General features: G+C 40.7%; 1 protein-coding gene across 1 annotated transcript; it reads right to left on the bottom strand.

The window, feature by feature from the left end:
• Window positions 1-1,885: 1,885 nt before the first annotated feature.
• On the bottom strand, window positions 1,886-21,957 carry CCDC80 (coiled-coil domain containing 80). The gene is made up of 8 exons (XM_030943359.1): window positions 21,306-21,957; window positions 19,027-20,927; window positions 14,750-14,906; window positions 10,726-10,862; window positions 9,939-10,087; window positions 6,561-6,664; window positions 4,906-4,986; window positions 1,886-2,891 (listed from the first exon to the last, which is right to left on the bottom strand). Exons 2-8 carry the CDS (start codon window positions 20,917-20,919, stop codon window positions 2,545-2,547), a joined length of 2,868 nt encoding a protein of 955 aa, XP_030799219.1. The 5' UTR covers window positions 20,920-20,927; window positions 21,306-21,957; the 3' UTR covers window positions 1,886-2,544.
• Between the last annotated feature and the right edge of the window lie 3,859 nt (window positions 21,958-25,816).

Raw genomic sequence — 25,816 nt, 5'->3', positions numbered from 1 at the left:
GGCTTGGTGCTCCTTCTAGCTTTGCTTTTAATTTTCCATAAGGAAAAGTGGGTTGCAAAATCAGGATTTTAAATCATTGCTTTAAGTTTCTGGGTATTTTGTATCATTTTGTAATGAAGGCAGAAATAGACACCAGAATGTAGAATAATGCAGAGTCTTCTACAAATTCTATGAATATTTGGATGTGTAGTTTTGGTTAAGAGCCCATTCCTACCTCCCTTGATAAGTGGACAACTTGTTTGAAGTTGTCTTTTTAATGCAATTCCCACTGAATGCCTAGGCAGGATTTGGTACTTGCACATTTTGACTTTGAATTTCAGACAGCGGTATAAAAAAAAGGTCATTTGGATCAGGTGCTGCACTCTTTTTAATGTAAGTTAACCCTTGCAGCGCAGGACATTTAATTTATGTGATTTGTAGTGTGAGTTAAAAGGGCTTTCATTTAAAGACTTTACATGAAAACAAGATTACAGGAAAGTTTAAACGAACACCTGAAAGAAAATGCTCCAAGGGTGTGTTTCTTTCTGTCTACAGGAGGTGCCTGTTAGGCGTCTGGTATACTTTCCTCTTTTGCTTTAGGCAAGGAAAGTTAGGCAGCATATCTTGACACAGTAATGCAATGAGCTCTTGTTTTCTAAAAGCAAGCTACAGGACATTTCATTTTCTTCTAGAAACCCTTCCATCCTGTGATTCTTTTGGATTTTTGAATTTCTCTGTCCACTGCTTTCAGCTGTGGAAGTGCTATTGCCACTGAGACCTCAGAAGCTCTCTGCCGGCAGCAGTCCTCTCAAAATCATTCTGTTAAATGCCTTCCCCCAGTTAGCTCCAGTCACCTGAGACAGGTTAGTCAGGAGCTGTACCCTGCACTGACTAGATGTTGTGATAGGGAGGGCAGCATGCCCCAGAGAGTGACCAGGTTTGTACAGCTAAGGCCTTGTGACCATTTGTCTGCCCTTTTGACATTCAGAAGGGCAAGTGATGCTTGACCCTTTGTGACTTAAGTTTCTAAAGAAAGCATCTGGTTTTGAGTGAACTTGTTGCTTTATCCAGTTTTGTTTTCATCTGGGAAAAAAAGAAATCAGGAAAATGGCAGAAGTCAAAATGCAGGGCATGGTCTGGCCAGCTTAGAGCTGTAGCTTTTCCCTATTCCTGTGCTACTTCTGTGATAGCAATACCCAGTACAACTGCCCTGTTGTGTGCATCTATACGTGATGTGCACCCACATCATGGATTATAAAAAGAAATATGATTGGTCAGGCACACCTTCGACATCAGAAGTGACCAATATTCCATTATAAAGGCTGACATGATATCTTCACTTCAAGATATTCCATAATCTTTTTGCTGCATCTTTAATATTTAGAAATCTAACACAAATGACTAGAAACCATGACTCTACATGGTTGAAACCATGGCTATGCAAGCAGTTCCTGACACTGGTTTCAGTAGGGTAGAGTGGTGCTACAGCTCCAATGCCCAAAGACATGAACGAGAAGGGAGAAAAAAAACATTTCTGAAAGTGTAGCAGAAATAGAGATGGTATAGCAGATTAAATAATCTCAAATACTTCTATAAACATTTAATCCAGATCACTTTTGTAGGCAAGGGTATGAGCAGAAAAGGTAAAAGAAAATTTGAAATTTGGAGTAAGAGTTTAATTAAAAGCATTATTATAGAGAGCTAGTTACAACTCATGAAAAATATACTTGAATGAGATTTCTTTTTCTGATGAAAATAATGCATTTCAGATTTCTGTATTTCAGACAGTGCTAACCCTGGTTGGTATGTCCACTTAGCTCTCATTAACTTGGATTTAACAGTGAGGTGGGTAGGACCTAAAAGAACAGGGACCCCAACTGAAAGAATAAATAGCCATGCAGTAAGATTTGTAGTTAAGAACTTTACATTGTATTGTATTGGAACAAGTTCTGCCATAGCCATAAGTCTTATTTTCATTCATAAAGTCAGCTAATTACAATGGTAATGCACTGTAGAAGGGATGCTGTCTTTTTAAACATGGTGTTTCAAAAAGTTTTTATTACTGTTGTTGTTATTATTAAAGAGCATGCCCCATGCTTCTTTCTTAAATTTTTCTTTTCTGGGAGAGACCCAAAATGTGGTTTTTTGTTTTTCTTCATAAGCATAATGAAATCTCACTTTCCAATAAATATACTTTTTTTTCCTCCTTAGAAAAAGTAGTAAAAAGCACATTGTTGGACAATTGTAGTGCCCACGGGCTGGGGCTGTGGGATTCTTTTGTCTGGTTTTAATACAAACAGCACCTGCTGATGGCCTTTGTTTATACAGGTTTAAAAGTATAAAGGAGTCTTTATTGTTTAAAGCTTCAATGCTACTGGTTTGAATTGCTTCACTGTAAAGGCTTCTGCATTTTTTGAGAGGCAAATAACCAAAGTCCCTTGATTGAACAGCAGAAGAACGAGGATATCTAGGTGGCCTGGGAAGATTTTCTGCAACTGGCCACCTATTGCTTGGATAGCTATTGGAAGACAGACATGGGGGCAGCCAGAGGCTAAGTCACTCTGTTCAGTATGGATATCCATGGTGGTAACTTCCATGGTGACGGTAGTCATCTTGGTAGCCTTCCTGGTAGCCCTGGTGGTAGCTGTGGTAGCCATACCCACCATACTCATCATCGGGGCACTGCATGCCCAGTGACTGCTGGATTGTCATTTCCTGGCGCCGGAGCTGCATGGAATCAATCAGGTCATACACAATTGCCATAGACCACATGGGAGAAGGATACCAGGATTTGACATTGCCATCTTTCCCCACTAGAAGCATGGAGAAATATTCGGGGCTAATTTGGAAATAATTCCGAATGTCTTTCACTAAATTAGCTGGGATGTCTTCTCGGTCTACAGTTGAGCTTCCTAGAAAGTGATCACATAAAATCAGCATTAATGTTTTGTTCAGGAGATGATGATGATGATTTCTAGGTAAAAAAATTAGCAACAGGAGATAAGATACAGCCCGAGAGTTGGCAATATAAGATTCTTGTCATTTGCAAGTTCATATCCATTTCCTGGATCTGAAATGAAATTACTCTCCTGTGAACTAAGGATCTGTTTTTAACAGCTTTTTTAAGTTTAGTAAACTTTTCCTTGTTCTCTAGCCTGAAGCTACTGTAGTGTGGTACATCTTTTTGTCACCCAAAATCCATTAATTTCTTTGATGTCTTTTCAGCTTGGGTCACCAGTTTATGTATTGCAGAAGACATATGTGGAAAACAGTAACAATGAAAGAAATTAAAATAATTGAAGTGTGATAGAAGAATTGCAGGATATAGAGCCTCACTCTTGAACTGTCATGATATGTGTGGTATGGGATGTGGTAGATGTCATTTCCTCTTTAATGTATATGTTCTAGGGTAAATCTGTTGAATTCCAGGCTTTTAAGTGTGAAGTCTGTGTTGGGTAAATGAGTAGAAACTGTAAGACAGTAAGTAAACTAAGATCAGTGGGCACATATATACATAGTTGGCTTGGCAATGGGACTCTTAACACAGTGGCACCCTGCCTTACAGACTTGAGGTTCTCTGAAAGAGGTCAGCAAGCAGGTGGTTAAGAGTGGCCTGGCTGATAAAGGCTATGTGAATTTTCAGAAGGCTTCCAAAGGTCCTATGATAGATAGCATCGCTGAAGCAGAAGCAAGGTGGGAGTGAATGTCAGTGTTACTGCAGGGATGGCTAGGGATTAAATGTTCACCTTTTTTCCCCACACAAGAAATAAGAGGAATCAAACAAAGGTATAGGGGCCAAATAAAAGGTACCTCTCTAGAAGCTCTCCCAGTAGAACACGTGCTAGAAGTCAACATCAATTCAAGGAGAGATTAGCCAAAGATCTGTTGATCTTAACAAATAGGAACTATAAACAAAGTAATGAAGCCTCCAGTGAAAAAATCAGTGGAGGCTGCAAGAGTGTTGATGGAAGAAGTCTGACATCAGCTTCCTCTGTTTATTTTTTTCCTCATACATGGACTTAATATTCCTGTGCTGTAGAAGGACTAGAATGCTTTAATGCACAGAATAAATAAGCTGCTTTCTTTCTTTGTTCCTCCACTGTTGGAGGCAGTTGTTTGGATTAGGTAGCAAAGGAACCCACAGCATTTGACAATGCTTAAGGACTCTCTAAAGGATCTACCTGGAAGAGTATGCTGGGATGCAAGTGGAATACTAAAGAGAGCTTATAAGGAAGATGGAGAAAGACTTTTTACCAGGGCCCAGAGAGAGAACAAGGGGTATTAACTTTACATAGAAACAGGGTAAATTTAGATTAGATATAAGGAAGTGGCTTTTTATTATACCTCTTCCTTATGGAGGTGGTGTGATCCAGGAGCAGGTTGGTCATATGGATGCTCTGTCTCTCAAAGTGTTCAAGGATAGGTTGGATGGGGTTTTGAGGAACCTGATGAAGTGAAAGATGTCTCAGCCCAAGGCAGGGGGTTGGAACTAGATTATCTTTAAGAGGTCCTATTCACTCCAAGCCATTCTATGAATATAAATGAGGGATTCATAGAGGAGAATCTGCTGAGTGTGTGTTCAATTAGCCCTACAAACTCTTGAGCATGTAAAGAGGCACAGACATTCCTGTCTTTGACAGCAAGGCTGGCAGAAGAGTGTCCTGGGGACTGATTTCACAGGAAATCAAAATGTGAGGTGAACCTCAGATATTTGTGCTTTTCTTTCCTGAAGAACCTATAAAATATTTAGCGCAGAAACGCCAAGAAAGCTTTTTGTTTATTTTTGTGTCATCTTATTTCTTAAAAGAAACAAAACAGGAAAACAATCATATTCACTCCTCTAAAGGAATTACAGCAAAGAAGTACTCAGCACTGTATAATGCCCTTCATGGGTAGTACTGAAGAAACTGGAATTTCTTCACTTACCATTAATTGGATACAACTCTAAGACACCTCCAATGTCTTCTCCAACTCCCAGCAATTTGAGGATTGTTATGTGGCGCAGACCTGTGGAGGAAATAAAGGTTTTGGTTTAGACCAGATCTTTGGGCAGATTTCAGTTTAATCAGCCAGGTCTGTGCTTGCTATATTAGGGCCCAGTCTCAGCCAGCCCTTCAGGAGAATTACTGATTTCTGTGGAGTCCTTGCTGGTCAAGTAATCTGTCCCAAACATAAGGATAAGCTGATGTGTTGAGTAAATGTGATATCAGTTGCATACAGCTCTTCCAAGGACAGCAGCATGGTGATGTGGTTCTGTAGCATATGGATACAAGCATCAGAATCACCAGTAAATTGCAGAGGCCATTCTCCAACTCCAGGATCTTCCTATACTGTTTTCTTGACTAGTAAAGCTTTTACTTATCATACACACAGCAAAAAATTATTTAGAGGCAACATAACCTGAATGACTGCAGGGAATAGCTTATGACAGATACTCACTTCTTCCATTTGTTCTGCACAGAGGCTTGGACTGTTGCCTCTGCTTTGAAGAAAGACATTAGGGACAGCAGGAACTGTTCATGTAACATAAGTCAGTAAAATCTACAAAATCTTTGATGTAACTGCTTTTATAACTTGGAGGTAAGATGCTTGGAAACATACCACTTAGTTAAAAGTGCTTAGTTGGTAAGTGCTTTAGAAGCTCACTGGATTATGTTCAAGCTACCAAAGGGTGGGGATAGTCAACTCTTTTGACTACATTTTATTCTTCAGAAACAATTTGCAGTGGCCCATGTTGCAGTTTACTTTGGTACTTTCCAAATGAGGTGATGTTGATGCTCTGAATGTAAGCCAGGTGATTATGAATAAACAATCATACTGTGCAGATCTCCCTTCTGGTGCAATTGAAATGCATTGAAATAGCAGCTGTTCAAAGGGACATGTTTTGTTTTGTTGAAGGAGTTGAGTCTAGGTCCAGTATGGTTTGTGCATTGCTAAGAACTTAAGGAGTAAGTCTCTCTGCACTTCGTGACATGAAGACAGAAGAGTACCTCTGGGTCTTGCCCTTAGTTGTCTCCTGGAGGAGCCCTTCTCTCTCCACTGACTATGTAAGTGGACCTTAAGTACCTAGTTATGGGTCTGGGAGGGCCTTTATTGGATTGAAATGGATTCCATTAATATTCTTACAGATTTTGGCAATGAAGCAGTAAGGAAAAGAAAAAAACCTTGGTGTCCATGCATTTCTCTGATGCCTGGTCCACTTTGCAGTTGGATTTTAAAGGGTCTGCCCTTACCAAAGCATTTTCCTTGTCTTGTTAAGTTCTGCAGTACAAAAAAGCCCCAAAACAGCTATTAGTCTCCTGAAGTACAAGGCAGAAGAGAAGCTTTGGAGTGCTAGTATTTTCTGGTACATGAGTGTAATGCTTCAAAAATGATTCCAGGGAATCCTTTGTTTAGCTGTCTTAGCCACTAGTGTGCTGTACTACCTGCTTAACACAATCTTCCATTTGGATCTGGAGGAAGATTTTCAGTTGTCAGACTCTTCAGACTGTCCAGGTTCAAACTTGAGCAAAGGAATCGTGATGACATCACCAGGAAGGATGCAGTTTGGGGAAGCAAGAATATAATTCCTTCTGACTCACCAAAATTGCAGGCTTGTCCACTGAGAGCAGCAAGCTGCTGGGAATAAGCCCAATCTTCATCACTGGGAGCAGAGATCACCACCAGGCGCCTTCTCCATCGGAACCTGAAAAGAGAGTATGGCCAGGCGTGGTCATGATATGTGACTAAAGTCTTCTCAGCATTTCTGTTTTCTGTAGGCTGATAGATGTCAAATCTCTCACAACTTCTAAGTGACAGCTGGGTGGGAAATCTTCCCAGTTCTGTCCATCACTGGGAGAGGATAAAGTTTTGTTTGAATTTTACAGCTTGTTTTGAACTTTACAACTCCAAAACTTTCAAAGAAATACCTGAAGTGCTGCTGCTTCACCAAACAAACACTGCAAAGTTTATGATATTTGCTCAAAGCCCTTCAGTAGTTCCAGCAGTACTGAGAAGTGTATATTCAAGAGAGAAGAATTCCTGTGGAATTCCTCACTAGGCATTTAGCTTTTATGTCATTCACCACTGCTGGAACTGCACAGTTATTTTGCAGTCCAAGGGCTGTCTGAGAATTAGGGTGGATCTTCATTTCAGACATAACTCATACTTCTGTGTAAATAATCACTGACCTCTTTTTTCCTTCCTGCACCGCATTTGCTCAAAATACCTTCAACCTGGCTCTAAATGTGAGCTTGTTTGTACGTGTGTGGTTGTGTCAGCCCATGGCTGTATAGGGCATGCATGGAGCAGTAAGATAGATCTTGGAATCTTTAATAGGGACTGCACCATCTACCCAAGATTTTGCATAAGGATCTCCTTTCTTTCCTGTCAAGGAAAGGCAGTGCCATAAGGACACTTAAAATTTTTAAAAATTCTAACCTCTAGAGGTTTTTAATACTCTCTCAAAAACTTGTTTTTTAAATATAGATACTTCTTCATTTAACCTAAATAAATCAGATTTATAGGAATTTGCAAAGCTGCAGAGATATTTTTACAGCAGGAAATGATTTTTTAAATGGATGCAGATGTTACTCTGTTATAATAATAGCCTGCTTTTCTGCTGTACCATGTGAAGATCTCAAAATGAAGGCTAATGCAAAGGGTCAATTCTGCTTCACTTAAGAGAAGCTGAAGATAAGGTGGGACTTGCTCAAAGTCAGAGAAGAAGTTGTTAGAGGAGCAGGGCATGCTGATGCCTTTGCTTGTTGATCGATGCCGATGTTTTTTAATGACTATAAAAGTAAATCCTTGAAAATCAAACCTCCTCAATTTTCATCTTTCTCAGGAGGAACAGCAAAGAAACATGAATGTACATGTACAGCTAAGTGAATAGGAATGAGAAGCATTAAGGATCACATATGTGATGTGAAGAAAAGGTGGGAAATTTTGTGTCATTGTTCTGCAAATGGGCAACAAAATAATCTTTGTACTATTTTGTATAGAAAAACCCCATGTTACCTATGAACAATGAGTGAGAATGTGGCCATTGGATCATATTTTGCCTAGGGAAAAACTACAAGTTACTTTAAGATACTTTTATATTTCTTTTTGGTTCTGTTTTTTTTGTTTTGTTTTGTTTTTTTTTTTTTTAATATCTCGTTTGGAGTTACACAGTTACACAGAGCTGAAAAGTGTTGAAAGCCATTCAAGCTGTTTATTCCCCTACCCCAGGAGAACTTGGTGTGCTCATCTGGGACTACAGCTTAGAAATGAATTCAGCTGGTCTTTCACAGCTGTTAGTTCACCAACACTAACAAATTTCTGCTTTATTTCTGACATCAGAAGTCATGGACCAATACTCCTGACAAATTTGCCAGACCCATGCCTTTGTGGATCCTTTCTTCCTTCTCCACCTGTTTTGCATTGTGTTCTGATGTGTGAGCCTGGAGAGCAGCACAGCCAGCGTCTAGATCTAAGAGGGAGAATTGCCCCCAAACTTAAGGTTTTCCTCCATCTACATGGCTTTTAAGCATTACTCAAGCTGGCTCTGGCTCTCATGGTCTCCTTTCACACCAGGCAGGTTTGTTAAGAACAATATTTGCATTATTATAAGTGAGCTCTGCAAGGGGTAACACCAGGGATATGATGCCAGGGCTCTTGTTCAACTGGGAACATGATACTGGACAAAGATGGAATTAATTTTACTGGGAATCCGACCAGTTAGTGTGGCTAGAGAAGTCCACCCAGTTTTTAAAGTCTGATGCTTGTTTCACAGACAGCAAATGCATTCTGTGCAGCAGCAGTTCTGTTTATAGATGCAACATTCTGCCTTTTTTGTGCCCAGTTTTCTAATGTGTGTTTATTACTGGGGCTGTTTCCAAGCAAAGAAGGATTTGGGGCCTGACCCTTTCCAGTATACAAGATCTTTCTTGTGCTGATCAGCTGTTTCCAAACTGTGGTTCTTCTTGGTGGCCTCAAGGATGAATCACTGGGACCTAAACAGGAGGTGGTGAAGTGGATGGGGTGGATCTTCTTAAAGGTTCTCTTTCTGTTGAAGTGGCCATTGAATTTTAAAATGTTTATGAACCAACAACCTATTCATTTACTTGTTGCTCCTTTCCTCCTTGTCATAATCTATCATGCTGCCTCACTAATTTTTAAAACCTATTTTAAAGCTTATTTTTAAATTAAGTGTATTCCCATGCATTCTCATAGTAGGTGACGAGGATGCAGTTGTAACAGGTAAGGTCTAGAATGATGGGTAGCCCTAATTTCATGTCAATTATCCTGTGATAATTGAGAGAGGGCTGTAACTGCACAGCTCTTCTGTGGGTAGGAATGCCCACAGTCCAGATAAATTTATTGCCTGGAATTTAGGTCTCAGGATAGGGTAATAATACAGCATGTAGAGATTGCAAAAACAAAATTGTGTTTCTGTAGGTCTCCGACATTTTGCAAAAAACATCTGCAAGACCTTTAATTATATGCATGACTAATACTGGCAAAGACAAACTGTTATCTCAAGCAGGATAAGAAGGAAGTTAGAATTAATTACTGATTTGAACTACATGGGAAGGATTAGAATGGGATTAATGAGATTGGGATGGTTGATGATCAAAACACATAAACAATGTGCTTCATACATTCAAAACATTGAGCTAACATCTGTGAATTAATCCTTATTTGCTCTTCTAATACAAATCAGTTTTATTACCTCCATGTCAGGATGGGGAAACTGAGGCCCTGAAAATCAGTGTCCGAGGAAGACATAGTTTGTCAGGAAGCATGCTTCCTGTCTTTCAGCATTCTATACAAGACTACATTCAGCTCTGGCTGCATCTCTGTGTTTGTTTAACCTTGTAAATACTGACAAATATATATTTAAAAATCCCAGAAATAGTTACATGAGTATTTTTATGGTAATAATAATTAGTAGATAATTAGTAGAACTAGCAGCAGATAAGAACAGAAGGTGATACCTGGATAAGAAGCTCTCAAGGGATTGCTTCTTATCTTCTTTGCAGACAATGCCCTCTTTTTTCTGTCTTTCCATGTCTTTAATTCGTGACTGGAAGGTGTCAATCAAATCAAACACAGACTTCATTGCTATGGGTACTTCATAGTATTGCTGTTAAGAAAAAAAAACCAAGACAGGTGGGTATGAAGATGGTCATATTAGCAGCCTTTCTGCATGTATCAGAGCACTGTAGTATATTTGGAGATCCAAGTATTCTAATTTGCATGCAGGCAACAAGGCCTAAAACAGATCAGAAACTATGGAAATATAATTGTTTTTGCAGTCAGACTGCCGTTTGGAAGTGTCATATTTTCAATATTTGCCCAAAGTGGTAAAGCCAGGACATTGCAGTTGTTATACCCTTTTGTAAGGCCATTCAACTAGAGGATTGTCCTTATGTAATGTGCTGTCATCCTGTTGAGCAGCCAAACTGTGTGTTTTAGAATGCCAGGTACTACATAAAAATCCAGTCAGGTGTGAGAAGGTTCTGTTCCTCATCATTCCAGCAGAAACACACAATTCCTGAGATCCTCTAAGTGCAGAAAATGAAGATAGCTACCTAAGTTCTGAAAATTTCGCTTACTGTTTGTTCTTTTGCTTGTCCTTCAGCAATAACCAGGTCCTGAATCAGTATCTTATGTGCCTCACAGGCAAGTGAAGTGTAATTTCCTAAATTTTTAAATTTTTTTCATATGTTTCCAATGCATTTTCTTTCAGGAGACCTGAGTTCAAAGAGTTGAAACCCTCACCTTGACCTTCATGTCAGTGTCTGTCAACACCATGAAGAAATCATTGTAGGTCATCCCATACTCTTTCCTCAACTCACTGATGAGCTGCTGGTCCACAAGATCTTCATCTTCTATCACTTTCATGGGCTTTTCATTATCTTAATGTGAGGCAAAGGAGAAATAAAAATAGTCATGGAATCACACAGCACTGTCTTTAATTTTGCCTCAAAAGAAAAGGGAGAATTCATTTCTCAGAAGCTCTCTTCCTGCTGCATATTCAATGTATTACAAACCATGTGTGTGAACTTTTCATTCATATGACTTTTAACTGTCTAGTTTTCCATCCCAATAGTCTTTGAAAATCAGTTGATCCTAGGACTCGTGCACTTCAGTATTTATCATTTGTACATTCTTTTGAGAAATCTTGCTTTTTCCTGGAAAGATCTTTGAGATTTTTTCAATATGCTCATACATGTATATGCATGTACTAATCATTTCATGAGCTCCTGAAATGTAGCCACTTCTGTAATTGAAAATAGAAATTTTGACCATGTGCACCATGTGCAAATGAAACAGCATAGGTCAGTAAAATATAGCTAGAATAGCTTGAGGTAGGCCAGGACAGTAGAGTTAACCTTACCAGTCTTAAAAACTTACATGCAGTGACTATAAGAAACCAGAAACTGTTCAACATGTCTTGAATGCTGCAGTGCTGGCAGCATACCTCTCTAGATACCCCACTTTGGCACTCCTTCCTCCTTCTGCTAGCTGATTCTAGCAGTCTGACAGGCAAAAAGTTAGTTTTGATTATGACTTGTACCTACTCAGTGGTCCACTCTAAGAAAACATTCTGAAACAATGAGAAAATGACTTCTGAAGACAGAGATTTGAAGACAAGCCTGTGGAGCTACTGAGGTTCCTTACATCCTGTGCAACCAGGGTGCATTGCAGTCAAGTCCTGAATGTCTCCGTGTCACCAGCACAGCCTCAGCTGTAGCATCCAGCACAGCTCTTTACAACTGCAACAGTGCTGAAACAAGCCTCTATAACTGTAAGCCTGGAAAGCTAAGGACAGGCTAAACCACACACCAAGTGAAATGTTACCTGGGCAACAAGAGCTTACAAACTTGTCTATGCCCTGTGACACCACTATCAATGGTATATTCATCTCCTCACTCAGAAATCTCAGCCATGGCTTAAGTAACCTGCCTGAAGCCAGAGACACAGCAGGTCATCAAGAGATGGAATCCAGAGGTACAACTTTTCAGTCCCTTGCTCCATAATTGTTTGTCAGCAAATAGAGATGTGATTAATTGATCCACAGCAACAAGAAAGATTTTAGTCATTATACAGCAAAGCATTTAAAATTGTTTTCTAAACATACATGGCTTTTAAGGAGCATACTGATCTGATTCAAATTTTGCAGTAGATCCATCCTGTGTATAGACTGAATGAAACTTCTGAATTAAAATTTTGGGAAAATGTCTGAATTAGAATCTGATCTTTAGGTTTCACATATTGAATCCACTGCTTACAAAAAAAAGCCAAGCCAGAAAATATTAAAATTTGGTTATACTTATCATGCTATCTATTTAATTTATATGAGTTTTCATTGTTGTATGTACCTCAGTTCAAAGTTTTATGAAGAATTAACAAGCAATGCTGTTAGCTTTTGATTGGATGGATTTCAAGATGTGCTAATTGGTTATCCACTTCACAAATATATCTAAATGTGCTTGAAGAGTAAGATTTATGTATTACTAATGGCAAGTATGACCATTAAAGCATAGACTAAAAGTTCATGTTTAAAAGTGAAGACTATCTCATTGACCTAGATGGAGATGGAAAAATGCAAAAGTTGTTATTGTGAAATGTGATGGAAAACAGCTAAGGTACAGGAGTAACTTAGACCAACTGACCTATGTCACCTTTCTGCTTTAAACTCTAGGTATCAATATGAAGTTTATTAGCTCTTTAGAACTTTCTTTTTAGGAGATTTTCTTTCAAAACTTACAATGAGAAGAAGAATATTAAATTACAGAGTGATACACAAAATTCTGTATCAAGGAAAAAATAATACCACAAAGGCTGACCTGCCTTTCAAACTTGGAAATAATTTCTGTGGAGAAAAAGGAAGTTAATCTAGTTGCCTCTTTCCTTCCAAGTCACTGCTTGTCCCTGACACCCTCTTCATAGAGGACATCTGGGATGTGCATGAAGATCCACCAGAGCTGAGACTATGCTGCTACGTGCAAAGACCTTATTGTCTTTGCTTTTTCTATGAAAGAATGGAGAAACATTTCTCCATACATCTTTGGCAGCTAGACAGGCTGGGAAGATGATTTATCCCTAGAAATAATTCCAACAAGGTTACAAAGAAGGCCAGCAGGTTGTTTTAGCAGTGCAGTGGCCTGATAGATTAGATGCTTGCTTTGATTGTAGGATGGGTAGCCTGGGGCTGATGTTTAGTTGATTAAAGCCCTGTTTCTCATAGGGAAAAGAAACCACATTTGCTACCTTGGTCTGAAGAGAGGACCTCTGCAGTGACACTCAGCTATTATGTCATTCCAGGGGGAAAGAGGGAAATATTCTCTGGTATCACTGTGAGCTAATCTCAACCAGTGTCACTGAGCTCCTTCATTCACCACTTCTAAATGTGTTTGAAATTTCAAGTGAAAAGTCTCTTCTGTTGACTTTTCTATTGTTGTCTTTTGTATTTCAGTCCCAATATGCAGCACTCCTAGTAGGCCTCATCATGCTGGGTGCTGAAGCTTCTTACTACAGAAACATACTGTGTACAAAATGTTTCTTAGGAGCGTTTGCTGCCTCTGAAGCTCACAGAGAATGAGCCTTGAAGAGGCCATACAAACAGGAAGGGTGGAGGAGAAAGGGAGGTAGAACAGAAAGATGTTTGTATTATTTATTTGTATTGCATGTATTGCTATAAAGATCGGGATTTGGTGTTTCGAACAAAATTGTAAGGTGAACTTCATGTAAGGTTTAACCTATACCCTTCTAAATCTCCTGTTTTTCTTCAACAATTTAATTCCTCTTATGAGAACTCAGCTGTTACATACTCTTACGTGGTTTGGGGAAAGTTTGGATGTAGGTTAAGTTCGGAACAGGCTGAAAGAATATGGTCTATGTCAGAGTGAATGTCTGAATATTAGCCAGACTAGAGCTAACTATAATCCTAAACAGTCCACTGACAGGCATATGGATCTAGGTACACAAAACGTGACCTTGAGTAACCTTGGCCTGATGTGGAAAATCCTGTACTGCTCCAGATTTGTCAAGGAGGTGCACAAATGGACAGTCTGGCAGGATTTGTGACTCACTGTCACTCAGTGACACAAGGCTAGATCCTTTCCCTCGGAGAGTAGCAGAGGCACAGCTGGAAGCCAGACATAAATCTGTGATCTTCTGACCATTTATGTGCCAGACCTGAAACACCCTGCAGCTGGTCAGGCCCTGTGCTTTCTGTTCCATCACGCATTTTTTCCCAAAGTTTGGTAAAACCAGATGAACTTTGATGGGAAAGATGTGGTGGACTTGTAAGCAAAATTAGAAGCTTTTATTCTATTTGGAGTATAGAATTGTAGGATATTTGTATTTCTTTGGCTTCATCCAGCAAAGCACTCACAGTGGTGTTAACCTTTAGATTGAGACAGAAATGAGATAATTCAATGATTCAAGAGATACCTAAGCTTAAGTGCTTTGCTGGACTGCAACCTGAAGTCTTTGCTCAGCCACTGTTGTTACACAAGGACAGGTTTTCACTGGTTTGATGGGTACTTCCCCAGGACATGAACGCTGACAGCAGTTGTTTCAAAGCTACCCAAGAGAGATGGATGCCCAGTATCACCCATCTACATGGAAAATCTGAATGTGAAGAAGGTGGCACTAAATATGTCTAGATGAACTACTTTTCAGGTCCTGCATAATCTTAGATTTTGACCCTGGGGGTCAAAAGCTGGGGGGATTTTTCCCATTGCTGTCTGTATTGTGCCCATGAGATGGAAAGAAAGTATTAAAAGAAAAAAACCTAGCTGGAAGTGGTCAATTTTCATGCTGCTGTTGTTCATGGTGCCGAAAATTGTGATGACTGAGATCTTCCTGGTTGCCATCTTGCAGAAGCTCTCCAGATACTCGTCTCGCTGCTGTACATACATGGTGTTGTCCGCCTTGGGGGTTGTGATCAGCTGGTTGGTGGCAGAGACAAAAGAGTTTGTTTAGTATAAGGAATGAAGCAGGTGATTATTTTGCTGAAGGAGAACCAGTGGCTGTCTGCAAAGTGGGCTCTCTTTCCCATAAAGCTGTTATTTATTTCTGTTTGGAGTGTACCCTCATGCCCAGGCCTGACACAATGACATTCAGCCAGCTACAGGAAAACTTTCGGAAGCAGGTACAGCTAGTTGCACTAGCTCCTCTGCTGCTTCTACCACAATGCTGGTAGAAGAAATATCATGATATTTTACAAAAAGCCACATACTCTCCTTTTATCCCTTGCTCTGCTAGGCCCACCAGGTCTCCCTCACAGCCTTCAGTGGTGCTCTGACTCACTCACAGGGCAGCTGCTCTGCCCTCATCCCATGGTCCAGGCAGGGCTCCTGTGCCTGTTTTGACTGCCAGGGGGTGAGTACAGTAGGGCTACATGAGTACTCATGTAACTGATGGCCATTTAGGAAGACCTTGAGTTCTTGCTAAGGCCACTGTGACTTCATCTGAAAATAACGGATTTTGCTTTTCTTTGTTCTAAGCTACTTTGATGTCTTATGGGACTTACACTTGCACAAAGGCACAGCTGTGGGCAAAAAGGAAGACGAACAATTACAACAACAGATGTATTAAAAACTCTACATTCTACAGTACTTACTTCAAAACCTTCTAAGGATTGCAAAGATTTAATTTTTAAAAAATTTAGAGCATACAACTCAGATCCTCCATCAGTGACTGAGATGAAAATATTCCAGAGAAGGGGTGTGCATAACAACATTCAGTGATCCTACACAGCAGTTTCCAGCAGAAGATTCCTAGGAATAATACAACTCTAGCAATGTAATTGTTCTAACTGGCAGCAGTGAACTGCAATCAAACACCTGCCACTGATCCCCCAAATACAAAGGGAGCTGTAATATAGACTCAAGTTTTATGATTTAAGGTCACAGATAATCACCAAAATCCTTCAATTACAAATTTATGCTTTAACCTGTAACAGGAGAAATAATTTTCTGGCTGCCTTCTGAAGTTTGTTGGGCCTGAAGGCTAATTTTTACTGTACACTCATTATAAATCCAGTTCATCAATGTAAAAACATTTCTAGGCTTATAAAATCTGCCTCTCATTTATGCAAGGACCCCTAGCATGACTACAGCTTTGGGACAAGAAGGCAAATGAGAGTGACAGACAGAAAGAGGATTTTGTTTCAGGGCTACAGCATGTAACACATTGCTTTTAAAATGCATATAAAAAAGCTTCAAATAAAAAAACATATTATGAGAAAGGCTTGAGGACTGAGATGAAAAACAGACCATTGGTTTATATTGTCTCCTCCTATTTTTGGAGGTCATAAGCTGGTATGCAGAGTCAAGCCTGAATCTGATCTGCTTCATCAAACCTTGTAGAACAAAGCAAATTTCCAACCAAAGTTTTGTGCCAGGTCTGTTTTAACCCAGGCTGTATGTGTACTGTCTCTATCAGTGTTTGCATCACAGAATCACAGGATGGTTTGGGTGAGAAGGGACCTTCAAGATCATCTTGTTCCAACCCTTCTGCCAGGGGCAGGGACACCTTCCACTAGACCAGGTTGCTCAAAGCCCCATCCGGCCTGGCTTTGGATGCTTACAGGGATAGAGCATCCACAACTATCACTCTCCATCTTCTTTATAATCTTTAGGTACTGGAAGGCTCCTATAAGGTCTCCCTGGAGCTTTTTCTTCTCCAGGGTGAACAACCCTAACTCTTTCACCCTGTTTCCAAAGGAGAGGTGCTCCAGTCCTCTGGTTATCTTCCTGTTCCTCATTTGCATGCGTGCATATGTGTGTGTGTGTGCATATGTATATATGTGTATATGTGCATGTGGGTATATATGGAGTGTTACAAAAAAACTGTCAGCTTGCATTTCATCACTACAGAGAAATAAACAAAAAACCCAGACTCACAAGGCCAAAATTTCTAAACATTTGTAAGACTGCAACAAAACCTCCACCACAGAGAGGTGAGGCTGTTGGACTAAAAGCCCATACAGTTTTTTTCAATTTCTGCACTTGGGACCTATATTTGTCATTAACTGAACTTAACCCAGAATAGATTTCAAAGTCCCAGATGTTTGAAATTCACTCTGAAATCTGAAATTGTTAATGACATAGAGCTTAAAACCCCATGTCCTTCCTAAAAGATGTTTGGAAAAGCACTGAAACAATGTCTTTGGAAGCCAGTCTGAAGGACAAAAGTACAGCAAAGCAATGGGGATCAACTTGGGTAGAGCTGCTTCTGCAGCAATGTGGGCTAATTTTCTAGAGAGGGAGTTTAAAGACTCATGAATGACAGCGTTAATTGTAAGGATTGTTCCCCTAAGGGAACTGAAGAGTTTGATTGGAAGGAATGCAAATAGGCACATGTGGGGATTCAAAGAAACTTGAGAAGTTCTTTATTTTCCACATGGCAATGAGAAAATAGAGTTCAACCATTGTTTTTACTAATAGCCAAACCAAACCTATTCTTCAGAGAGCTTCAGAGTAAGCAGGTTGAGGATGTTATTAGATTCAGGAAAAGTGAGGTGCAGCATGGCATAATCATTTGTCTTCAGTGAGTTCTGGCCTGATAACCTGAGATTGTGCAACTCTTTTCTCAGACATCCAGCTGTGAGGTAGCCCATTATCAGAAGGTTCACATTTTAGACAATCCTTTAAGTTGCCAGTACTGTAGTGGTCTGACATCTGTGAGATTTACTTTTGGCACTTTTATTGTCAACTTTGTTTATATTTGTCCTGATGCTACCTATATTCTTGGAAACTACAACACTGGGATCAAATTTCAAAGATCCCAACTTCTACATAGTTTCTCTCTCTGACCTTTTGTTTTGGCTAAATATTAGTTAACAAGTAACTAATAGGCATTATTTGCAGAATTCAGTCAAGTTGAATTTTTTCAAATATATGGCTTTTTTCAACTTCTAGTGCTAGCTCCGCACATTCCCTACACCTTGAAGAATGGGGATGGGGAGAAGAAAGTTGCCTTGTTTTCAGGCCCATGAATCATCAGCAGAATGATTCATTACATTCCAACGGTTGAAATCTTAACTTGGCATGTTAGCTTGGCACCTTAACTATTTGTACTGGAATATGGAGCACGAAAGTCAAAGGTGTTTGTGACAATGATTACTGGACAATAACTGTGAAACAGACCAGCTTGCAGCAGGATAATTGCAAGAAACCAGCTCCCACAATAATATTTTTAAAGAAACGTTTTCCAAAGTGTATCCTTCAGGATATGTGTCATCTGCCAGAAAAAACATTTGTACTACAACTAAAACTGTTTCCTGTCCCAGGTGAAGTGGTTTTTATAAGTAGTTGGAAAAACATACAGTGCTATAAAACCTGGGGACAAGTAACTCCAGACCATGCTGAATTTCTCAGGCTTGAAAACTTACTGGAATGTTACAGTTTAATACAAACAGCAGGAGGAAAACCCTAACCAAAATAAAGTTTGCACAGGATCTCTGAAGATGTCTAGGAGATCTGAATGTCAAATTCCCATCAGATCATAATCCCAAATTCCCCATCCCTCAGGGCACCTGATCACAAGCCTTTGTGCATATCCTCAGTCAGATGTGCACTAGTATTGCCAAGCCACCTGGCTTACTTCCAGCTTTGGGACACCAGCACCAGTACAAAGCAGGTGTGCCAGCTGGCAGGACATGCAGAGCACTGAAACATGGTAACTTTGGCGAGGACCCCAAGGTGATGATTGGATGTAATCCACACTGGAACCTCATTTTATTGATCTTAATGATACAGATCCTGACACCTACATATCCACTGGAAGCAAGATAATCTGATGGCTATACGGTGGCTCATGGAAGTGGCTGGGAACAGATTTTATCCTAATCTCTGGGTGACTGATTCTTATACTGCATGTAAGATTTCCAATAGAAGGCTTTTGAAAACAATAATTTAGGTCTACAAATTTTACCTCTTAAGACAAAAGCACCAGAAAAGAGTAATAGAAAACCCACTATAAGCTTATAGTTCCACATACTCCTACTACGAGGGAGATAAGACTTTATTTAGGTAATAAAATTCAGATTAATTAATTACTTACAATGAGTCTCCTCTTGCCTTCAAAATATTCCAGGAGGTTAGCTGCTGATTTCCTGGGAGGCTGTAGGAAAGTCTTCCTGTTGGACTTGGGGAAATCCTCATTCTCAGTCCTGCTTCCTTTCTTCTTCTTACTGCGGTCTTTGTCCTGTTTGCTCTTTTTTTCAGCTTTGACCTTCTTGGACTGCTTCTCACTCTTCTGCTGCTTGTCAGGTCTGTCCTTCTTCTTCTTCTTCTCAGGTTTATCCATTCGGTCATGCTTCTTTGATTCTTTTCCTCTCTTTTGGGGAATATTTCCTGCTGCAAACTGTTCCTCTAAATGGGAACTAGCAGGCTTGCTCGGGTCATATTTATCTTCATACTCATTACTGAGTATCTTTTCTTGGGTCTTCTTTTTTGGTGGTTTAGTCTTAGTTGGTTTGTGTTGCCCAGGTGTGACATTCAGGTCCCTGTGGTTAAAGTCCTTTCTGTCAGTTCTATTATCTTTAAATCTACCCACACTTGCCTTTGTATAGTGCACTGAGGGAGGTGTTGGGAGTTCTGTGAAACTGTCGTAGCGGGCAGCCTTGTTTGGCTTCCGTGTGGCTGCCAGCTGTTTCTCTTGGGGGCCACGCTGCCGGTCCCTGCGGTTTGTTTTCCACACAGGAGAGTAGAAGTCCTCAGAGGCTGCGACTCGTGGTGTGGTGGCATCAGGGGCTACTGGCAGCCTGTGGTACTCTGTGGTCGAATGTGACTTCATGGTCCAGGTCCTCTGTGTGCTGGGGAGGGATGTAGTTGTTGTAGTAGACCGGCTAGCTGTTGTCACTGCATGGGTGGTAGCATGAGTAGTTGTGGTGGTGGGAGGGAGGGTAGTGGTCTTTACTGTGGGCAGAGGAGTGGCCACTGTGGTTGTCATTGGTTTCCTCACTGTTTTGGTCCTTGTTGGCTGATTATTGGTCTTCCTTGGATCCTCCTTCCTTGCTGACACCTGGACATGTTCACTGCCAGGGGTAGGCTGCATGGTGCCCCCATTATTGCCTTCCTCAACCACTTGCCCCTCCACCCCAGCTGCTTTGCATGTCTGGATGAAACCCTTCTGCCTCATCTTCTCAATTTTTCTGATGGGGTTCTGATCAATGACTTCGTACATGGCCTCTAGCCTGACTGGATAAGGATACCTTTCCTCCACTTGCAGGGTTTTCTTCAACAGTACCATGCCAAATTTCCCTTTCTCCAGTTTCAGAAAGCTCATGAGCTTAGGGATGAGGGCAGGATCCAGTGGCTGTTCCAGGATTTTTCCTTCATTGGTTATCCTTCTAACTTTTCCCCCTTCTTCCCCTTCTTCATGGAATAACACAATCTGCTGGATGTGCCTCTCAGCCAATTCACAGTAAACATCATTTTTCAGCAGGCTCATCATGAGCCGGTAGTAGCCCTCAGAGGCATGGGGGGCAGAAATGACCCACACCCGATTTTTCCCTGCAAAGCTGGCCAGGACATTGGGAGAACTTGACCCTGAGGGGAAACGTACTCCTCGCGACTGGGTGGTAGAGGATATCCCTTCATCCTTAATCATCTCAGACTTGGGGTATTTGGCTGCAGCTGTGAGTTTCTGTACCAATCTCATTCTGGTCCCTGTGCCCCTGGCCTGGGAGCGTGCTTCCCCTTGCAGGAGATTGGTGGGTGGTTTTGGAGGTGCTGAAGAATCCCTCTTGGTAACAGGATGTTGAGGGTTTGGGCTTGAATTCTTCAGGGATGTTCCAGACCTTCTCAGAAGGCTGCTTGAAGCCCTGTAAGCCAGGGGCACTTTCCTAACTCCATGGCTCCCCCTTTCCACTAGCCTCTCTGTCTTCTCAGAGCCACACACTAACCATGCTGCCCACAGCAGGGCTAAGCTGAGAGCTGGCCTCCAGTTCATTGTGCAATCTGTGTTGGGGGGGGGAGAAGGAGAAAAATTAGATGTTAACAGTATGATGATGTCTTGCACAAGTGATTAAAACTGCAAAGCACAGGCTGGTTATTTAGTGTGATTTATAAGTGCTTGATTACACCTCAGTCCTGCCCTAGTGGCTTTGTAAGTTTTACAGTTATTTTTGGGAAAAACACAGAATGGATCTCTTTAGGAAAAAATGAGATCGTCCTTCTGTAACACGATACTGTCTATCTAAAACGACACCGGGATCTGCATCCTTCTCTCTCTCTCACTCTCCGGTTTCTCTCACACTCTCACTGTACACATGCAAAGACACACAGAGGAAGGGTCCCGTACAGATTAGAAAGATAAGAATTTGACTTGAAACTTACACTCTCAGGGAAGTTCCCCTGCCAGAGACGAGTTCTCACGTCTTTTTCCTTTAAAAGGAGACCAATGCCATACAGCTTTTCTGTTGTTCAGTTTTTTATCTTTGAGCAGCCCAACAGGTCGCAGAGCCTGTTGTGTGTCTTTTAACTTTCTTCTTCACCTTCTTGACAGGCGGGATGAGGTTAGCGGAAATTTCCTTTGTGATCTCTGCTTCTCCATTTACCTGCAGGTCTGGATTTTTGCTGTACCGGTTGCCCACACAGGCAGGGATTTCATTTAAGAAAAGGGAACTTCTGGTGGCTCCGAGTCCTTCTCTTTTAAACTTCCCAAACCTCCTTCCCACTCCTTGCTTCCTCAGTCCCGTTTAGCTCCTTTGTTTCCAGGGACGAAAGCACCAGCACTAATATATTTTCCAGGCTGAAGAAAAACACAGGAATGTGATGCTGAAAAAAAACCAAAACAACGGACGCTTCCCTTTCCCCTTTCTCCACGCTTTGACAGAAGCAAATTGTTAAACACTCGTCTTTTTTTCTTCTTGGCTGACCGCAGTCTCAGAAATGTCAGGGCAACCCCAGCCCTGCTCCGAACCAGCCTCAAACAACGGTGGCCACTGGAAATGGGGGAAACTTCGCTCAGGATTTAAGAGCTCAGCAGAACCCGCCTCCTCCCCACTCTGACACAGGGAGGGAGGAGGAGGAAGGCTCTGGGGGCTGAAACACTGCACAGCATCACAGAGCACTTCAGAGAGGGTGACTCCAGCCTTAACTCTTTCCTTCACGCATCCCAGCTCTCTGGTGTTCGCCGACTTCAGCTTTTTCTTTCCTCCCACCAAATGGACACTGTCTGGATAAAAAAGTGTGTTTCTCCATCAGTCTCAACAACAGCTCTGGTGTTTAAGAATTATTATTTTAAATCTCATTATTTCTGCCTTGTCTTTCCCCTTTCCTTGTTTTTTATTGCTTTCTGGGAGTTTCTCAGTGAAATCCAATTTTTCTCCACTTTCCAACCAGTTTCTCTTTCAGGTCCTCATGTATGTCAGTATATTCTTTCCTCAAACATCATATGGGCATGACTGTTTGTTAATTTGTAGTTTTTAAAGAGACCAGGTTGTTTACTATTGTACTAAAATTAGAGTCATATCTATTTCCTATGAATGTGCACGAGCAGCGGAAAAAAAAGAAGAGAAAAGGTACAAAAATACCTACAGAGACAAGGGTAAAGGCATGGTCATGTCCTTTGCTCTCCCTTCGTGGTCTAAATGACACCATTCTATTGAGCGACGTAAACTGGCACAGTTTTGTTGGCAACACCTGGTCTTTAGCTGATTCACACTGGCTTCAGCATACTGAGCACCCTCAGTGTAAAACACCAGTTAATTGTAGTTGATGTGTAACACCTAAAAATATCCGAGACCTTAATACTACTTTAACTATTGTCCAAGATTTTGCTTATTGATAGGGATGCTGTTACATGTCTGTGATAACACACTGGATTTGATCTCAGTTATATTGTCTGGAGGTGAAGGTGCACCTTCTACTTTCCTTGGAATTAATGTTTCAAAGAAAAAAACTTTTCCTTTCTTTCCATCTTATTTTCTTAGTTTTTTTGTTTAAGTTTTCAAATGCACCGATAAACATTAGTAGTGGTTTTGCTAATATGCATTCAGTTTGTGTTTTGTGACAAATGATTTGCCCTGGAGGTAGGGGAGAATGCTGAATGTCTGTGCTCACATTAACATGAGGGCAAAAATTCTCATCCTTTCCCAAAATATCACATCCTACATTCACTGGGAGGTAAGATGACTGTACCTCTCACAAGAATCACAAAACTGGAGTTCTATGGAGTAAGAGTGGGTAACATTTTCCACTTAAATTAATGTCAAGCCTCATGGTTTATTTATCATGACAAGGGAAAAATGTCATTAAAAATTACCTTGTTTCATGATGACATTTTAAACAGACTGTAAATAAAAATGAGGTTTTCATTTCAGTGTTTCATCTAGCTTCATTACAAAGATTTTAAAAAGAAGTGACCCTACAGTGCTGAAGCCAAGCATTTGATTTGCGGTAAATCAATTAAAAAACTTAAAATTCCTCAATTTGCTTTGTTTGGTAATAATTTGAAACCACACAGAGGCAAAACATCACTCATCTTCACAAGTCGAATGATGCCAAGGAAAATACGCTCAGTACATGACTGCAGAGGAAATGAACAGATTTCCATATTAGCTTTGCTGTCTATCCTGTCCAATCATAGATGTGCTGAAGAACTTCTGTGAGGACTTTCTTTTGCTTTCCCAACCTGACTGAAGAAGTAGCATGCTACAAAATCTGCTTTAAGTGTATCAAAGGGAGGCAGATCAGTGAAGATGATGGGTTGTAAGGCAGGTGTAGGGAGGATCTAGCACACAAGAAAACATGCAGCCATGGGGATTATTCTCAAGGCTGATGTTTGATAGTACCTTTGTCCAAGGTGAGGAATAAACTCGAAATGACTGCTGGAAATATTTTAATTTCTTAGAAAGTAAATAATTTATACAGGCCAACAAGGGATGCCTAGTGAAGACATATTTTGAAGGGCCAGTGCAAGGTTTTACAGCAAGAAGAAAAAAAAAATAAAGATGTAAAACATTCATAAGATTCAGAACAATATACTTGAAGGGAGCTATTCAGTAAGAGACTTAAAGATCACTGTATACAAGACCCTGGAAATAGGCTTTTGGTGTGATATTGCAGCAAGGAGAAAGCCTGCCAGCAGCCCAATGAAAGTTGGAAAGTCATATGTAGTGCCAATAATGTGATTTATGCTGTACACGTCAGGCTTTTCAAAAATATTGCAAAGGATGTGATAGCTGGATATGATCCTACTGAAAAGGAGGTGGGGAATTAACTATGTGGAAGGTACAGCCACACGTTCATTATTTTCTCATGCATAAACAGAAAAGAGACATCTGCAAATAAATTGTTTTTTAATCCAGCAGAGGAAGGCAGAAGGATAACCAATGATTAGGAATTAAATCTTGCTAAATGCAGACTTGAAATAATTGCAATTACTTGAAATTTTTACTAATTATCTTACTTAACCCTGGGATAATTTGGTCAAGAATGTAGCTGTTTTCTCTGGCTTAGTCTTCAAATCAAGGCTTTAGGAGACCTTCTTGGCTGAACTGGAAGTAATCACAAAAGGATGGAGCGAACTTCCCCTGGACAGCTCTACGTGGGAAATCTGAGATCAAAATGATACCCACCCCTGAAAAGTGCAGCTCACTGGAGTCTTATGGAAATGAATTTTGTAGCCCACTGAACTGAATTGAGCAGTTTGAGAAAAGTGGAATGCAAGGTACAAAACCGGTATCCCTTAGAGGGCTTTCAATAAGGAGCTGAAAGTTGATGCTATGTCCACAAAGGGAAATTATTTATCTGTTTATGGATGACAGCACTGCAAGTCATTATACTCTGCTTTAGGCCTCAGACTTAAATATATTAAATGTGTCGAGAGGTGTGCATACAAGTACACTGTTTCAGCTGCTAAATAATTAATAGGAATGTCGACTACTCCCTGAACTAGTATTCTTTCTCAGTCCTTCAAAACGTGGAGAAATAAGATAGCAGCAAGAAGGAGACAGCCAGAGGACCAACTAAGAACTTTTCTTTAAGTAGACTCCAAGGCAATCCTCCAGAGAGTGTGGAAGAAACTGCTCCCAAGTAAGGTGAAAGGAGGCAAGAGCTTAGGCAAACTGGCATCATCTGCTCTGCACAGTGCTGGGAAGCTGGGAGCCAGATAAGCAGGTGTAGGCTCCCCTGCTGATGCCAGTGGGGGATTGTTAGAGTGGAGAGCACCAGAGCCTGAATCCTGTGAAGCCACACATTGTTGATGCTGTAAGAAGGGCCAGGTTTCTTGAACCCTGCTGGGTCCTCACTTTCCTGAGGGGGAAAGAGGCTATTATTAGTAATCTGACTGGGGTCACAACCCAGCCAGCAGCTGGAGAAATAACAACTAGTAGTGTAAACAGGGGAACTGCACTTCAGCCCCCTGTATGTGAGCAGGAAAGGGAGTCAGTACAGGGAGGCTTGCAAATGCAGTGACCCATGATAAAAAGAGCAGTGCCTGGTTAGTTGATCAAGCTCCTAAAATAGAAAGGAACTTTTGATAAATGGGTTGGCTGGACTCATTTGAATCTTCACTTTTTAAATATACATTTTTTCTGTGGAGTCCTCAAGAATGTTGCCTGGAAACAGGTGATGCAATATGACCCTCAAGCTTTAAAAATAAATATTACAAACCATAACATTAAATATTTTGAACAAGGCTAAGCTTCCTAGGTACTGATAGGATTGCAGCCCCAAAAGTTCAGACTATAGTTGAGATTCAGGGAAGTTCTGATGCCTGGATGTTATTAGTGGCCTATGCTCAAGCTGACCTTGACTTTAGCACCTCTGCTTGTGCAGTTTACCGAGCTTCCTGGTGAGAGGAAGGCTTTCACATAGACCCATTTCTCATTCTACATCTGGTT

The sequence above is a fragment of the Camarhynchus parvulus genome, chromosome 1 (assembly GCF_901933205.1).
Source record: "Camarhynchus parvulus chromosome 1, STF_HiC, whole genome shotgun sequence".
Lineage (NCBI taxonomy): Eukaryota > Metazoa > Chordata > Aves > Passeriformes > Thraupidae > Camarhynchus > Camarhynchus parvulus.
This window is presented reverse-complemented; position numbering and strand designations above follow the sequence as displayed.

Excerpts from the sequence above, each read along its gene's own strand:
- CCDC80 (XM_030943359.1), bottom strand. The coding sequence starts at position 20,919 with ATGAACTGGAGGCCAGCTCTCAGCTTAGCCCTGCTGTGGGCAGCATGG. Across the intron at positions 14,907-19,026 it reads AAGGCAAGAGGAGACTCATT|CTGATCACAACCCCCAAGGC; the intron begins GTAAGTAATTAA and ends GCCACCAACCAG. Across the intron at positions 10,088-10,725 it reads ACACTGACATGAAGGTCAAG|CAATACTATGAAGTACCCAT; the intron begins GTGAGGGTTTCA and ends TTTTCTTAACAG.